The sequence below is a fragment of the Watersipora subatra genome, chromosome 11 (genome assembly GCF_963576615.1).
Source record: "Watersipora subatra chromosome 11, tzWatSuba1.1, whole genome shotgun sequence".
Lineage (NCBI taxonomy): Eukaryota > Metazoa > Bryozoa > Gymnolaemata > Cheilostomatida > Watersiporidae > Watersipora > Watersipora subatra.
This window is the reverse complement of record NC_088718.1, coordinates 13,688,466-13,707,333: the sequence shown is the minus strand read 5'-3', so window position 1 is coordinate 13,707,333 and position 18,868 is coordinate 13,688,466. Positions and strand designations below refer to the sequence as shown.

At 35.7% G+C, this 18,868-nt stretch overlaps 1 protein-coding gene across 5 annotated transcripts in view; it reads left to right on the top strand.

Annotated features, from left to right (window-relative positions):
- Positions 1–18,868, top strand: part of LOC137408250 (neuron navigator 3-like) — a 146,983-nt gene that overhangs the window by 21,177 nt on the left and 106,938 nt on the right. The window contains exon 1 of one of the 5 annotated variants that reach the window (XM_068094686.1): positions 11,019–11,110. The exons of the other annotated variants lie outside the window; for them this stretch is intronic. Coding sequence (XP_067950787.1) covers positions 11,051–11,110 — 60 coding nt within the window. The 5' untranslated portion in view covers positions 11,019–11,050. Of the gene's footprint in view, positions 1–11,018; positions 11,111–18,868 lie in introns of those variants that run through there. 5 annotated transcript variants of the gene reach the window in all.

The following is an 18,868-nucleotide window of genomic DNA, read 5'->3' as shown; positions in this document are numbered from 1 at the left end:
ATTGAAGGGGGTTACAAGGGTGAATGGGACAGGAATTATAAAAGGAGTTGACAGGTTCGATAGGAATAAGCAGGCACCTAAATGTATGAATGATCGAATAAGCAAAAATAGTGTTTGACATAGCAAGAGAAATTTGGTCATAACGGTGAAGAACAAAATACAACAGTCTATATTATACATTTTGTACGAAATGCGACATGCTTTACCTAAGGCTGGGCGGTTTTGGGCACCAACTGTATACCGAGACCGCACCTGTTTAAACCGATACCGTACTGCATACCGACATGGAGAGAACAACTCCCAAAAACATACGGTTCGGTTTACACACCAACAAATACCGCAAAATGAGACAAAACCGCATGAATTTTTGGGAGTTGTGTTCTACCTACCATTGCTACGCAGCACTAGCCAGCTCTACTTGAGTACAGGGTCCCTTTGTACAAGGGATGGCATTTAGGTTGCACAATCCACCTGTTGGTTCATTCCACCACTCTTAACTTTAAAGTTGGATATTGTGTATTCTTGATTTTAGGCGAGCGTGTAGAAAGCGAGCATAGAATACAAAATCACAGACACACATAAAATCATGTACCATGTTTGTTGAGAATAAACCCAGCTCTTCAGCAATGAACGACAATTTATTTTATTTATATATGTAATTACAAATACCGTATATAAAACAACATTCAACTTGGCAGCGTTTACTGCAATCCTACATACATTTACAAATAAATTGCGTGCTTATTAATAACTAACATGAAAGAAGTAAGCAGCGTGGTTTCTACATCTAATGTAGTGTATCAAAGCATTGCCAAACATCGGATTTCGATGATGTCGGTGTTAAAACTTCCAAATCTGCATCTTCGGTAGATTTCAATGATGATGATGACGGTGATAAAAAACCCAAATCAGCATCCTCGGTGTCTTCACCTACCAATGATGACAAAAATCAATTAGAGTACGAACTACAAAGTAAACAGAAACATAAAATATGGAGCAGTCCGCGAACGTGAGGAGAGTGAACAGCGAAGAGCAAAATTTTGCAAGCAACAATGTCTATATTAGTAATTGTCATTCTAAAAGCTTTGAACAATGTCTATATCATAAAATTTTGTTCTTGAGAGCTTCAAAGAAATAACGCACATTATTAAAATGATAAGATTTTATTTAAGTTCAGAGGGTTAGTTAAATGCAGACTGGAAACAAAACTCCTAATGATAAGGAATTAATTATTACAATTAAAAAAGATAATGCAAATGACAAAGTGTATGGTTTGGAAATTATCATTGACAGTCATAACAACCACGAAAATTTTGAGTTCGAGTCTTGAATAAATAATATTCTCATTAATTCTGCTGCCTAGCTAGTATTTCCTCTCCATTTAGATTTATAAAAAAATAGTACGGACACTAAAACTGCAATAACTGGCAAGTCAATGTTCACGGCTGTCCATCTGATTAGCATCAATCTTTATTGAATCAAAAATAAAAAAATGATGATCCGCACCCATGCATACGTTAGATTTAGAGATTAGAATAAAAAATCAAATGCCTCCCAGCCATACCAACTAATGCACCAAGTACCGACACAAACCTTAAGTGTGACCACTCATGGCTTAACATCAAGTATAATAAGAAACAATGAAAGCATTTACCTTCTTCGATACCTTCGCCGTACATTCTAGCGTGACGACTCTTCTTCCTGCAAAGGATGGCCCCCTGCGACGAAACATCATCTCCATCCACCAATCAATCTGCTCTATTTTGGCGCCACTTTTACCATGTGACAACGGTTGCTCAGTCTACCTGAGTGCGTACCGATACCGCATGAATGTTCACATAATTGTTCGGTATTCTCGGTGCGTGAACGACCGAACCGCACCGCGCGGTTCCACTGTGACGTTTTTACCGCTCGGTTTTGAAAGCAAGTACCGCAAAAAAACGGTAATACCGACATACCGCCCAGCTTTAGCTTTACCCAGTTACTTTTGAAAGGTTATCCCACAGAAATTGTGTAGCGTATTTTGTTAGTCGAAGACAAAAAGTGCTAATTGTATATTTACTGCCAATATTGTGTTTGCTTTTGTCATAAGCTAATAATTGCGTTTCCTTAATCAAAAAAATTGGGTGTACAATTAAATAATGATTTCATAATTCTTTTCACTCAAGTCGTGAGAGTTTTATTAATAGAACTAGCAGGTGTTGTGCACCAAATGGAATGTGAAACTTGACAGTTTATATGCTGACCTGCTCGGCACATTCAAGTCTAGACTAAAGAAAAGACAATCAACTCTGATTCAGCACCTCTATGTAGATGAGTGAAAAGAGATTTGAACTTTAACGATGACATGAATGATTTCATTCATCTAAATAGAGATACGACGTGAGATAATTCACAAGGATCGATGCATGCGTCGCTACAAACAAGCTGGCCACTTCTTTATCCCGTTTTCATAACTTCTTTGCTATTCAAAACTGCATTGTTCATAAAATGATGATGCATTTTACACTCGCGACAAGTGATTGCTTAGTAGATCTATAGCCTTTTTGTTAGTGAATGAGATTCAAGTCCTAACTATTGCTTCAATCCATCCCTGGCAGTGTTATAAAGGTGAGAAAATTTGCTACGTATTGTGTGCAATTGCCCCTTACCACAGCCAGATATGCCTCATGTTCCATCTTTATGATGGGCAGTTGAAAGTAACAGGCAGCATGCGGAGTGTTAGAACTCACTTACACAAAACTAGGGTGTTGAGGGGCCAACAGAGTGGTGGAGGTATAGAGATGCAGGTAGGGTGTACTTCTATAACATACTCCATGTTAGTCACTACTCATGCTGTTATTAATGGGTGGGTCACTAAAGAAACTTCTTCCTGTTGGTAATAATGACTTCTTTGTGCAAAAAAATAACCATGGTGCTATTTTTATATGAAAATAATTTTGGTACCCTAAAAAGCCAGCAAAAAAGGAGTATGTAGTGAATATGAACCCTCTTTGAAGCTCTTTGGGTTACTACTGTACCCAAAGAGTAATATAGTTCGCAGTAACAGTAACCCCAGAGGGTTACTGTTACTACGTATTATGGATGAGAATTAACGTTTCTCTATAGTTGAATTTTTGAAACAATCGTACTGATATTTCCAAATTACAAACCACAGGCATATGCGTTGAGCACTTACTATGGTGATCAACTAATTTGCTTGTGATTTGTATGATTTGAAAAGTTAACCATAGATAAGTTAGAACATTGATCTAACCAAACATTGAGAGTTTTATAGATTAAGTTTGGTGGTTCACCATGCTATTGTATTTATATGATATTATATTGCAATTTGAAAATATTAGTAGGTTTGTTAAATCATTAAAAATTTTACTTTAGAAAAACCCGGCTCTCAACCATGATTCATTCTGAATGTCTATTCTAAAACTAAATTATTTGAGAACTGAACCACATTTTCCCTTTAAAAATAATATTAAAACAGTAAGTCATTTTCAACTATGAAATAAATAGGTTTTTATTTATTATATCATCATTGATTTCTTGTATTTCCCCACAAATTGATGATTCACAGACACTGTTACCACACCAATTGTATTTGAATAAACAATAATATTTTTTATTTATATAATTTATAAATATTTTCTTGAGTATTTGTTGTCTCTGTTCAGAAATAACAGCTTTTCCATTTTCAGCATCAACTGCCTTGATCACTTCCTTATTCTTCAAAATCATAGATTTCATCTAATCGCAATACCAAACTTTCTCGCAAGATTATGTTTTGAGATAATTTCATTCTTCACTTCAATCGTTTTTTATGTCTATGCCACTTTTAGCTTTCTTCGAAGCCATAACTATTAGCTGAAGCCATAACTATTAGCTAATGAACAGAACATAAATTCACAATGTTATAAAATAGGAGCAGACGCTGAGTGCAGCGAATGAATGTTTATAACATGGCAGTTGAATTGAGGATGTTAACTTTTGGCAGATGTTACAACTGTGTGTCATTGGTGTTCGAGAACCACAATTGTGTTCAAAATCTGCTGTAATTTATTCTTTAACTTTTAGTAGCTATACAGATTTGTTTAAAAGAGAAACATTTGAAAACTGAGGCTCTACTGCATGAAATTTAATTACTGAATGCATTTTTGGAAAGATGAATGAGACTTGTCTAACTTGATTCAACTGAGCTCTAAGTAAAGTAAAGTAACTTTGCAAGAGGCTTTCAATATTACAATTGTATCAGTTCAAGTAAATCTCCATATTCTTTACTCAAGTGAATTGAGGGATTGAGATCATAGGAAAGTTCTCAAAAAGCTTCCAACGAAACAAACTTGTATTCTAACCTCAAATAGTTTGTTTTTACAGTGTTTATTTACTGACAATGGGTAAATATGGATAGAATTGCTACTATGTTTGTTTGAAGTATAATCCCAAGTATTTTTGCCGGCTCCGAAACAGCTTCTGCAGATTACCTCTTGCGGTTGTTGCAACGATCGATGCTTTTTCAAGTCACAATTATCCTGTGTAATACAAGAGGGCATGTTTGAGTTGAGAGTGTAGCACTCTTCCACTCAGGCGTCTTGACGAGTGCAATAAATTATGTACTCAGATTTCTTTACGTCCGAGTGACACACTAGTTGCTCTACTGGCCGACCAACTACAATAGCTATGTAATAAGAGTGCCCTTATCTACTGATATCACTAGGAAATATGGTGTATGAAGGAGCGGTGTAACATGACATCATGCATAACATGACATCCTGCGTCAAAGTGATATTATGTCAAAATAATGATGCATCATTTTTTGCTGACTACGTTAGCCAGTGTTCATAACCAAAATTAGGTTGTTCTTTGAAACATCGATCTTGCTAAAAAGGTAACATGATGCTGTTTAACTGTCAGTCTGTGACTTTTATAAAATTAGCCTCTCTCTAGCTAAATAATATTTGTAATGGCTGTGGCAAAATCAAAAATGGATTGTGAAATTTTAAAAGTATACATTTTTTTTCTTTTATCATTTGTAAATTGTTATGTTATCGACAAGTTTTAATCATTATTAATAGTTCTTGCTATAACGATTTTTTGGCCACTTTTGGCTCGACCTGTAAGGTGTTTTTTTCCATAAGTAACACTTTTGCGATAATATTGATCTTTGAAAGTGTATTCCAACTGCAATCAACACAATTTCTATCAATCGTATCAACTGTATCAACACAATTTCTATCAATCGTTGCTGGCGCAACGTCAGTCCGCGGCCATATCATTATCAATAAACTGATAAGTCAACCTTGTGTCAATCAAGTTTGAGCAATGGACTGTCTCTTTTATTATCAATGTTATTGCTAGCTGAATGAGCTATATAAACCGTTTATGACCTCATAGCTCTTCTTTTAAGTAGAGGTTTCTCCGTTGAATCGAATCACAAATGCAACATGATAGTGTTGTACGTCATCAATTCGTGTTGTATACAGTAACATAGGTCATTTGTTTTGCGTGGACAGGTTCACAAAGTTTCACCTATCATACCCCTGAATGCCGTAATATTTTAATCACTCTTGTTGCTGTGTTTTGGATTTTGGACACTGTTGCATATTTTGCGAGTCACCTGGCGTTTGTGGGTTTGATCCTTTGATCTCTGCCTTTGAGTTATTCCGCTCTGCAGAGCACCTAAGAGCACCTGGTAAAAAATCAATTTGTATTCGTCTGTCGCTGATAATATGCAGCGAACACAAATTTTCAAGTGTAATCAAGTGGAAAATTCAACATACTAGCTAATATTTACAACGTCTAACAATACATGATATACATTAGCTATGTCACAGTTTTGCGGAGTAAAAACTATTAATTAAAAAATTAAAAAACAAATTAAAAACTTAAACTAAATAGGCCTACATAAATCTCTTTCATACTCTGACCTAGCGCTGTTATTCTTCTTATGTTTTGTGAAGTGTAAAAGTTCAAAGTGCTTGTAACACCCTTCATCTAGCCTCTCAAACGACCTTGACCCTCATAATTGTCTAATGAACATAAGAAAAAGGGGAAAATTCTTACAGTTAATAAAAATGTGATTTTATTAAACAGGAGTTTATTGGTTTCTACTTCACGGATTTTAGCTTTTTGTTGGATTCTATACTTTTATTGATTTCAGCGGACAACTGTAGCTGCCTGTGCTGATGAATAGACAATTCCATATTTTGAGTAAAGGTACGGCCACACAACCCGATTTTTTCCGTTCATTTTGACCAAAATCACGAAATGAACGAAAAACACAGAATTGTTCGGTCGAAATTCACAGAATTGTCAGAGCTGTGCATGCACACTGAAATCGCTGACGAAACGCTTTTAATTGGCTAAGCAAATTATTAGCGAACACGATTCTAGCAGCTTTTGCAGTTTATATAGTCCGAGGCACATAATGCGACACGGAAGGAAAATGCCTACTTAATAAAAGTATCTATAGGTACTTTTATTGTGTGTCATAATACGTGTCTTGGACTATATAAATTGCACAAGCTGCTAGAATCGTGCTCGCTAATAATTGGTTTAGCCAATTAAAAGCGTTTCGTCGACGATTTCGGTTTGCATGCACAGCCTTGACAATTCTGTGATTTTTGGCCGAATATTTCTGTTTTTCGTTCAATTCCGCCAGAATCAATGAAAAAATCGATACGTGTGGCCTTACCTTTACTCAAAATTCGGAATTGTCTATTCCGTTGGCCGTACTTTAACGTCATGTTCAGCATCAGAAGAGTTAAACAAACAAACGCATAGACAAGCATCTAGGCAAACAACTGCACAGGGTTTGTCCTAATATTAATGTTGCTTAGCTATATATATTCTGTAGTGCAGTGTTTATGAGTCTAACTAGAGTAACTAGTAGCAAGTGTTTATAAGTGTAACCATAGTAGCTACTAGTAAGTGTTTATAAGTAACTATAGTAACTGGTGGTAAGTGTTTATAAGTAACTATAGTAACTTGTGGTAAGTGTTCATAAGTAACTATAGTAACTACTAGCAAGTGTTTATAAGTAACTATTACACCTTCAATTGTAGCCTTCTACAAACATAGCAGATAGAGCCTACCATAAAATTATTGGGAGATGCTCGTACATCTATCTAACCTATTATATGCATGGGTTTTCATACATCTACTAGTTTTATAACTATAATTACTGGGTAGCCTTTAATTCCGCTGCCTGTTGCTTGCCGATGCCTGGCAGACATGTTGTATTGTTTGGCCAGACGTTTCCATCCGCAATAAAAGCTTCATTTAGTTGGTCTCGTTTCATATCCGACAGAGTTAGTATTATTATTACAAATATCTACTACATGGGTAGGTTGCTAGCTTCAAGGTTGCTATAAGGTCAACAATAAATGACTCTCAGTGAGCCTGTGATCTTTAAATATTAAAGATCTGTACCAAAGCCATGAATTTTCCAGTTTACAAGAATATAGGCTTTTTTGATACACTTTTTGCAGATTTGTTTAGCTTGAACAACTGAATCATCAGACGGAAATATGTGCAAACAGCAGTATTTGAAAGTTTCATTATCATGAGAAGCGGATTACGAAGGACCAAGCTGTATATTTATTGTTGACATATTTAATGCCCCATTTAGAGAAATCATGTCTCACGCTTTAAAACTTTCGCTCGACCTTCAAAGACAAAGCTCGTAAACACTATAAACATTTAATTTTAAAAGGGACACACAACTCCATTTTCGAGATTCTTTCTACTGGCCCAAGTACTTTTAATCTCCTTGCATTTATGGCATTTATACCAACTGATAATTTGATCAGAAAAGGTCAACCACTGAGATATTGCTATGAATTGTTCTGGCGCATCAAACATGGTCATAACAGCTGTAATCAAAACGCGGAAGGTGTTTCGACATTTTTTAATGAATTTTTATTACACTCTAGAATGATAACACTGCGTATTATAGCCACTTTTTTATAAAAAATTTTATGATAGTAAAATATCTTTTTTAATTGTTCAGTGTGCCCTCGACTTACGATGACCCTGTTATACGATTTTTTTTGCCTTGCGACATGGAACACATATTCCACATCGCCCTTGTATGACGATGTTATCGAAAAATCATTGTACATCGAAAAAAACAATGTTTTTTCGCCCTCGCCATACCAAATCTTTTCACCTTGCAATATGAACAAAAATTTCTCTCGTAATTTGAATTTGGTAGTCAGTGTGCTAAATACGTTGGAATAACGAAGATCCCGATATGCTATTCGCCGAAGTCCCTCTAAAGGCGTGGTCACACGAGCACCGAACCGAACTAAATGACGCAAAACGACGTCGCTCTCAGCTGTAAAAAGTTCGGCCGAAGACATTTCTAGCCGAAACGAACTATTTCGGTACTGCTCGAAATTTCGTGCCGAACCCTTGCTCTTATTGGCTGGTTAAAATTCTAGAATTCTAGCGAGCACGCGTCACATTTCTCCTTACGTGCGTGTGAGTAAAGTTAAAAAAGAAATGGGACGATACTTTTATTTCGTTAAATAAACAACATGAAGCAATTTACGACAAGGTTCACCCGGACTTGTGATTGGGTTGCATAAATGTAAGATGTTGCACTGAAGTTTTGCATAAATGTAAGAGAATGGTTGTGATTTTCTTTCGTGTGAAATATAAGTAATGTGTCATATTCATCCTGATGAAGTATCGTTGACTGATTTATTTATGTAAAACCACAGTACTATGATAAAGACTGTTTTTGTTTGTTATGTACTCAGCATAGAAAAACATTCATATGTTATTAAAAAAATATAATTATGTTGATGGGAAGGGTTAGCAAAATCTTTGTATCGAGTGATTTATTTTGAGCAGCTGAACGATCTTCTGATAAATCTGCTGTGTAATTATAATTTATAATAGTTCCTCAAAGTTTTTTGTTTACAATAGAAATATTTAACTCAAATACATAAAAACTACTAATGAAACCGTGTCCTGTCTTCATACGTATGGTATCTAAGAAGCGAAGTTACTTCGGTGGCCATGTGACATGTGCCACGAACCGAACCAGCCTCCGAACCGAACCGATCCTACGTCGGTTCGGTGCTCGTGTGACCACGCCTTAAGGATGTGTGAAAGAGATGGGATGCTTGCGCTCTCTTAGTGCAGCTGTTATTCTTCACTAGTTCTAGTGAAAACGAAACCGGAAACAGATAGGTGATAAAATTTTACTCGATGACAAAGTTAAGGTTAATGCAATTTACTAAAATACATACTAAAACTTAGCTTCAAATATGTGTTTAGTAAGCTAAATTCATTAAAGTTGAATACAACCTTTTAGTTATAGGTCTATTTCAAAAGTAAGAACTTCCTATGGTACATACTGTGCATAGTAGGTTGCAATGTTACATTTTATTGCAGATCATGTCCACTAAATATGCTAAAGTTACTGCAGATAACTATAGTTACTAAGGTTAATATATTATTTTCTTATTAATTTTTTATGTGTTGTACATACATGTATATATAAAATTTTGATGATTTTCACCAGGGAGTGTTTGCATTAAATAATTGATATAAATTTCTATACCTCTCGATAGGACATTTCCGCCTTAGAATACCAACACTGGAACGAATTAAAATCGTACGGCGAGTGTCCACTGTACTTCTAGAAAATTTGTATGTAAAATATATTTTTTGATTGTACTATTTGACTTTTGTTATACTGTAAGTCCTCATGCTCAAGCCGCGCGGCTTGTGCTCAAAAACAGATGACTCACGAAAAAAAAAATCCTCCAACAAGCCGCCTGCGGTATCTAGCCGCCCTTACCAACAAGCCGCATATGCCCACAGACCGCGACTAATGACTGAGGTTTTGTCGTTCTTGACCCCTTCGAAAATAAACAGGCTACATCAGTACACGTGAAAAGAATTTTCTTTTACTACCAAGTGTTCGTTTCTTATACTTCCAAGTTCGAATTAAAATTCCTGAACCCTTGCATCAAGAACTTACTTGCCTTGTCTCAGCTAGATTTTTATTTGCTTCGATGTCAGCAGGTATTAACACGCTCCCAACCGTTTGTTTCTCACTCGTGCGTCACGAATTCATATCGAATTAGAGCGATAAATTCTTTAGTCTAAAGTATTCCATAAACATGACCTTGAAAATAAACGAGTAGGTCGCCAAAACCCCGTTTATAAAAGTGTATTATGACTGCGATTCTATGGTTATAGCGCCGAACTGTGCAAAGACCACATTTATCGAGAAGCCGCCCTGAGCCCCACGTAAGTTTTAAAATCTTGGCTTTAGTCGCGGTCTATGACCTTGCACCAGAAGCCGCACCCAACGACAAGCCGCGCGGCTTGAGCATAAGGACTTACGGTATATGTCAGGATACTCAGCATAAATGTTAGCAACTTGAATCACTGATTAGTTGTTCAACTGGATTCGATGATTTGTTGTTTTACACTATTATTAATTATAGTATATTTTATTATACTGTCAGAACCGGAATTTTGTTGAAAGTGTAGCAAAAGGCGTAACCAACCTCTGACAGCAAAAATGTTAGACTTTTATGAAAGCGATAAACGTTGTTGAAGGATAAAAGTCAGGGGAAAAAAATTTGGAGAAAACAACTCCATACATAATGAGCAATACACCTGACCTTGCGCCCACACATACCCTATCCTCTAACACGCTCCATCCTTCTCTTCTCTCTATCATAACAGCTGCAGTTTCGTAACACAGTTATTATCTTTGCGGGAAAGGTGTTGGAATTCCCTGGTAATTATTATCACATTGAATTCAACTCGGGAGTGTGATTGCTAGCGTCGAAGCCAAATTGTATTCATTTTTACGCTTCAGTGTTTACCCCATTTCCATAGAAAATGCTTACTTAAGACAGTGGGCGGAGCATTTCGCTGACACCGTATAACGCACTGTTATTCAGCGAAGCCATCTCAAGGGCTGTTGCATTTAGCGGTGCATTTGATTAGTAGGTTTGTTGCAATAAATTTAGGCAGAGGCATTGAAATGTAGGTCGGAGTAGGGTCATTTATGAAGTGAATTGGATTTATGTCATGCTCACCAGGGATGCTATGGCAATGGGATACCAACAATCAGACAATGCTACAGGTAAGGTGATTTTAGACTAAGGTCTTTTGCTTTGGTTTGAAATGACCTTTTTGATCACAAGCTCCTTTTGTCATTAAAGATATAGTTGCACACAATTTCAGTAGACTTTATCTGAAATTATCGGTATTTTTTATCGTTTACGATTGTTTGTGATGTTTGCGGTGAGCTAGCTGCCAGGGTAATATAAGATTAAAATTGATAAAACTTCATCGCAGTTAAAATGTTCAGATCAAATAAATGTGTGATTATGATGTTTATAGTAGCAAAGAGGCTGACAGAATAGAAAAGGGTAACACTGTAACTTGAATACAATAGCCGATATCAACTAAAGTAATAATAACAACTAGTGATGTCATTTGGCACATCTTCTTCGTCTGAGCGTTTTAACCTCAATCAGGTTTTCTTGATTTTAATCTTGAAACATCCTGACAGTCAGACCGCCTCAAACATTAAAATCATTCGCAAATGATAGTGAGTTCATCTTTAAATGCTGTTATTCGTTGTCTACCAGTCATGACCTTCCCTCCTTAAACCTCTGTTGTTAGAAGATTATTTGTCTACCAGTATAGTCATGACCTTCCCTCCTTAAAGCTCTGTTGTTAGAAGATGGTTTGTCACCAGTACAGTCATGACCTTCCCTCCTTAAACCTCTGTTGTTAGAAGATGATTTGTCTACCAGTATAGTCATGACCTTCCCTCCTTAAACCTCTGTTGTTAGAAGATGATTTGTCTACCAGTCATGACCTTCCCTCCTTAAACCTCTGTTGTTAGAAGATTATTTGTCACAGAGTTCCTGCTCCGCAAAACGGAGAACATAGCACCAGTATTTTTTATTCACATCATCTCTACCAGAATGCTTAATTCTATGCTATTCTTTCCTACTCCTTCCTACTCTATTCTAATTGATAGATTTATTTACATAGAGGAAACTAGTAATAAAAGTAGAATGGCTATCAGAAACTGGTCTGTTTATGGCAGTGAACATGCTGTAGCATTCCGTCCCTGCAGTGTAGTGATCCAACAGGAGTGTGTAAGACCTATCTGTGCGAGCATCTATCTAACAATAGGAATAGCATCCATCTAGGAATGCATGATCCACGCTTTCCTCTCCATTCGACTTTTGTATGAAGATATAAGATCAAATGCATTGCTGACGCGCTTTGTCATTTTTAATCGTTTCATTTCTGTCATTGTCTGTTTCAAACCTCTGGCACCAACAGCCAAGTTCTTTTGACTTATACGCTAGATTTTGGTGATGTATAATACTTGACAGGCTAACATTCCAGATTTTAAGCGAAAGAGTGATCTTTACTTTCTCTATTTGGTTGAATATTTATTTGTACGTAAGTTCTTCTATATAAATCAATATGTCCAAATTTTAAGGGAAAAAGTGAACCTTTTCTCTCTCAATGTGATGGAATATTTGTACATGAGATCTGTACATCAATAAGTCCAGATTTTAAGTGGATGAGTGACCCTTTCTCTCTATTTAATTGAGTATTTGTGCTTAGGTTCTATATATATCAATATAGCGTATGTACTCTTTTAAAGTGGTCTTAGGTTGTTCGCGCCCCTCACTTTTGTGAAGCACCTGTCGATCTCAGTTTGAAACCATTAGTGTCACCTCATAAGCTCTCCTTATTATCAAGTAACTAAATGTTTTTGAAACATAACAAATTTGCTCTTTATTTGAATGGAATGAAAAGGCTGAGTGGAAACCATTAACTCGCATGAATGCCGATCCCATTGCTTCTTATCTTACACTCAGTAAGTTTCTTCATTGGCTAATTGAAATATCGAAGTAATGATTAGCTATAGGTGTCGTCCGCTCCTACACCAACTGCAAAATCTGATCTTGCTGGTTAATAAGCGCAGCTGCTATTCCTATTCCTTTCAAATTGAAATATGACTGCGCAGATATAGCGATCAATTTTAGATAATAAGTAATCAAATTATAGAAATGAACTAACCCAGCCATTGCATTCTCTGCGTTTGATCACGCTGAGGTATGAGGAGGTGCCTTCTTTTTCTCAAAGCTCAACCAGTGAAGTGATGATTATTGTTCATCTTGATAAATCGCTGCACCTATTTATCAACTTACGTAGCATTAATTTTATCGCTGATTTATCGCTGTCGTATGCTATAAACTTTTCCAAGTCTTGTAATAATTTCAAAAAAGCAAATTAGCACACCAAGAATGCAAACATTTGTGGTGTATGAGTATAATAGTGAACCCCTCAAAATTCTCTAGTTCGACTAATTCTACTAGCGGTATATAATGATATAATGTACTAATGATTGGTACGCGCTGACCGACCTGGGCAGGTCCTATTGGTAGAGGGTTAGCTGATGTATATTGCTGCAACATTAAATATCTTAGCCCAAAATATTTGTAAATAGGTCATGTTTATAAACCACTAAAACAGATCGCTTACTATATTCTCGAAATGCTTAAATCTTTTTACTGGGTGCAGCGCAACGCATCCTCTAAGTGATATCAACAGGAAGGAAACGATGGATTATGTTTTGATGTTTACGTCTCTTTTTCTACTGCTACATTATCTCAGCTTGTGTTTGTAATCGGGGGGGGGGGGGGGGGGGGAGATTAACCATGGAAAAAGGTTAAAAATTTTGTTATACCATTCTTAGGATCGCAACCGACTTGTTAGCCATGCTGAGCCAATTAAAATGTAGTAAAATGTCTGCATTTACTCAGATGATAAGAATAGTAGTCTTCACCAGTAAAAATGAATTTTTTAAATAAATTGTTCTTAAAGTTTTAATTGAGTAATAAGAAATGTAAAACTGAATTAATCTGAACAAATTATCAACATGTCAAAAAGTTAAACGTGCTACGATAAGGTTATAATGAACATTCTTTAGTAAATGATAATTTACTAAAGATATATATACTAAAGGTTATAATAAACATTCTATAAAGCGTTTAAAATGGTGTCATTTAAAAATGCTTACTATGGTGGAAATAATGCAGTAATTTTGTTAGTACCCTAGGACACTTATATTTTGTTAGTATTTAGTTTCGTGAGTAGCATACAAAGTAAAATTTTGCTGCAACTTAATTTCGCAGCTGTGATAAGTGCGAAAATATAGTGATGTGAAAATAAATGCAGTGGAACAAACATAATTAGATTCCTCAGGTTTGGTTCACCGGTAAGAATTTTTTTTTAAATTTGGGACTAGTTTGTAATTGTGAACCGCAGGTAGAATTGTGTGTGTGAGATCGATAATGCAATTTGATCGCTTGCTGTCATTTGTTTCTTGGACTATCAATGAACAAAGCTTTTTAATTTCACGTTTCCGCTCGTTCGTTATGATAGTTTAGTTTCGCACATGAAATTTTCGCGAGAGGATGACTCTGCGAAAACGCGAAAGTTAGATGGCGCGAATACATAAGTGTCCTAGGGTATATGTAATTATGTAATATTTTAGTGTGACATATAATACTTGCATAATGAAATCTGTTTTTTCTCACTAGCCTAGTAATCTACTATCCTTGAAGTCATTTTCCATCTACATCAGGAGCCAAGGTTTGTGTAGATCATTTTCTCATCAAATAGTACTAGAGGTATCTAAAAACAACCTGTCTGTTTACCTTTTTCTAATTGACATGCAATTTTTGTCTGCCGGTGTCAAAAGGTTGATATGGTTGGAGTGAATGAATAACTGTGGACATATTGTTAGCTATATTGTTTAGTGAGTTCCGTCACGTCTTATCAGCTATTGGTATGCCTCGATCAAAACTTGGATTTGTTTAGCATTGTACTCATCTCTCCGCGATTGTACTCCTCAGAAATAAATACAAACATGTCATCCTCTGCCAGGAGATAAGGTGGTGGTTCTCTGAAGGTCAGGATGTGTACAGAAATGTTAGCAGTCCTCAAAGGTTTCACTCACTAGAGAGATGTAATGTTATCAATACTACTACGCTGACAGTTCGGTGTGCAGTGAAAACTTTTCATGTGTAATAAATATGTACACAATTATTCTTAAACGTGGAAAGGGTCTCAACTGGCGCAGATGGTGCTTGGCTGAGAGCCGAATATCCTTGTTTGGTTCCTGGTAGGGCAATATTTGTTTCTAATGCTTTCAGAGTATCTTAGACGGGTGGCCACGGCTCTCATTATAGTAAAGATTTATATATAGATTTATAGATAATTTTTTGGTTAGTTTTGAGTTTTTCGGTTCGAATCTATATACATAACATGCAGCCAGATCACCTAAAATTAATAGCATAAATTATCATCCAAAAATCATTGACTTCTGTGCTTTTAATATATTTTAATGTCCTTGTAAATTACTTCGAAATAATAATTTTGTTTAAAAATATTACCTCAACTTGGTTTTGACCTTACAGGTTGTCTTCTCTCTGATGCATTGGTATAAACTAACTTGTACCTATCACTGTCGACTTACTATGATTGGTCTTGTGACTCCTGTTTTGTTAGGTGATTCGTTTCTAGTGAGCTCTTTAGCTTTAGATTCTTTCATTGAATTTAATACATTCAATACAGGATGAGCTTCCATTGAAGCTTATTTATATCCGTAAATCTGGAGTTATCCTATTTACATTTTATGAAATGTGATCGACATGATTAATAACTTATTATACTATTGATTGGAGAATCATTTTTGACGAGTCCGATTAAAACATTTTTAGCACTCACCAAACCCACCTGTTATTTGGCTAGTTGTTGAGAAACCAAGCTATGATTACAGGCTATATTTTTGTAATGATGCAAACGAATACCTCAAGTGAATGCTCTACCATATATCCCAATCATCATCAAAAACTACATTGTTCTATGTTTAATTGTGAGGGATAAGCGATTGGAATCGAAACCTAACGAGAAAATCGATTTTCTCTTCACTTTTTAATAATGTCTCATTCCACCATTTTGGAACATTTGCGTTTGCTGAAAATATGTTTTCATTCGGCATAAACAAAGATATAGAGTAACACCCAAGATTAAAACATTTTATCGCCAAGGCCAGGTTAGTGTGGGCGACTATCGTGGAATATCAGTTTCGTTTCCAAATGCCTTATCTAAAGCCGTCTGCCAACCATGAAAAGCAGTAAACTTTTGTCTGGAACATTGCTCTTCCTTTTTCAAGGTCATTAAAACTCTTCGCATTAGATTTAAGAGCAAGATGTCTATCTACCTACTGGAGACCTACTAACTAACTAACTACTAACTACTAAATCTTTCACAGCCATGTTATTTGCTTAGCCCAACCCCATCTCCCCTTTTAAATATCACTACAACACAAAACAGTTACCCTTTTTGCGTTGTTTGTAACACAATTTTTGACGGGTGAGTGCTTCAGTCATTTAATGTACGTATGATTTAAGGCAGTGCTGAGAGAACACAATTACTGTTAAATTTATTTCTCCAAATGGTACCTGTTGCCGTCATCCCGAATAGTTAACACGTATTGCATTGTAAATGTGCCGTTTTAATATTTACTCGACATGATAGAAGGCTGTATGTTGTTTCACTTCTTCACCAGTACCCAGGCTTGTCAGTTATGGTGGCTGTTCCTTTCTCATCAACCTGTAACTAAACAATGTAGAATAACTTTTATATTTTGATTTGAGGTGAGAGAGGCTGGCATAGAGATGGGTCTATCTGGCTTCACTTAATTGAATTTTATTTACTAGAACCAAAATCTGTTCCACGCTCCCAAAATTATCTGTCTAGTAGACAGAGCCTTTACTTTTTCAGTCTCCGCAAAATTGATTCTCTTTTCAGAGAGATTTATCTTTGTAAATATGCAGCAACAGAAAGTGTAAAAAGAGATTGTAAAATAAATTAATAATTAATTTACCATAAAAAAAGTCCTGTTCATCCATCTGTCTGTTTAAAGCCATTCTTAGAGGAGAAAAATGATTGCATTTTGCGGGATTTGAACTCGTGACATTTGGCTTAGGTAGACATTGTAACAGCTGCACCAATCGGCCACCCATCGACTATGCAGAATAATTGTATGTATAGTTCATTGCAAATTAACTGTATGTATAGTTATTACATCTGATTGTCTCACTAGACTACCAGGGTAATAGTAACCAATGAAAAAGGGTTACTTTACTATGGTGACATACGAATGAAAGCAAAAGTTCCATGATGTGTATATGATATGACAGAAATGTCCGTCGTATCTCACTTCACTTTACACGAGGACAAGTTTGAATCTACTGAGCTTGTAAAAGTACCAGTAAGTCTATATTTTTACGTTTTCTTTTTAATTTTCAAGTCTTTTCACTTCCACTTATGGAACTGCACCGTAACTGTACCGTAACTGTGTGACTGGACAAACCTAATCCCACGACCACACGAGCGGAGCGGAAGTGTGGGAGTTTTATGATAAATGCATGCGCACACAACTTACGAAAATTATTCATCAACAATGAGACGAACCCTCGTCAAGAAATTTCATCAAAAAATTTAAGCATCGGAATTTAAAGTCGTTAAAGTATAATAACGATACAAAACACATTTAAACCTATTTAAATATGTTACCAAGTCTTTGTAAACCAACGATAATATCTTAAAACTTACCCATCTGATCGGATTATACACAAATAGACAGATTAATTTGAACGAAAATTGCCACAAAAAGCTTGAAAAGCTCGGTTTAACAAAAGTTAAGACCGAAAATTGAAACGCCAATAAAGCCGTGCTACCGATTGTAGAACTATTTAGCAGTGCGCATTTCACGATAAAACTGTGCTCATTTCATCAGTCTATGGCATTTTTCACTTGTAGTCGAATTTATTCGAAGGTTTCTGTAATAAACGTAGACCGTTTGAGGCGTAGACCGATTTACAGGTACGAAATTGTGGTACACAGTTTATCAGCCTGTGTTTTTTGTCCAATCACCGAAGGTTTCATTATTTGAAACGTTAACCGAAATTCTTTACAACTTATGTACAAGCTAGGGCCGAACTACAACGCCCCTTCATGACGAGAACATTTTTTATTTTGCTACAGTTTTATATGCGTGAATACTCTTATTCGCTTTCTGTTAAAGATCGCTTATCAAAACCATTCTACATTCAACGCAACCAACTTTCAAACTATGTATAGTACACAGTAGCTTGCCATTTTACTTCTAATTTTGCATTTCAGAGTTATAATAAACATATTTCTTTATTGTTGTTGAATTACATACATTACAGTAAATTAGGCCTACAGCTTTATAACACTTTAATAACAGCTTTTATTTTGCTGCAGTTTGCAGAAATCTTCGAGACGCGTGAACGCTCATAGGTTTTCTATTATTGCTGTATTACTATATTAACAATATTGGTTATTTTAATAATATCAGTGCATTTTACTTATAATATTGGCCAACATTGCATTTCTCCTATTGCAAGGGAGAGATATAAACGTGAAATATTTTCCTTTCATTGTTGTTGTTTGTCATGACCAAACACTTTTTAAATAAATTTTCTAAAAACCTATATAAATACCACTTCTCGATATTGTTACCTATTACGTTTTGAAATGTAATCAAAATTGTGTATTGTTTTTCTATTATTACTATATTAATAAAATTGATTATTCTAAGAATATCAGTGCATTTTACTTCTAATATTGGCCAATATTGCATTTCTCCTATTGCAAGGGGAAAATATAAACATATTTTCCATTCATTATTGCTTATTGTTGTATATAATAACACCCACACCCAGTACATTACAGCTACCATTGCAGTTATCCTATTGCACTGCAGAGC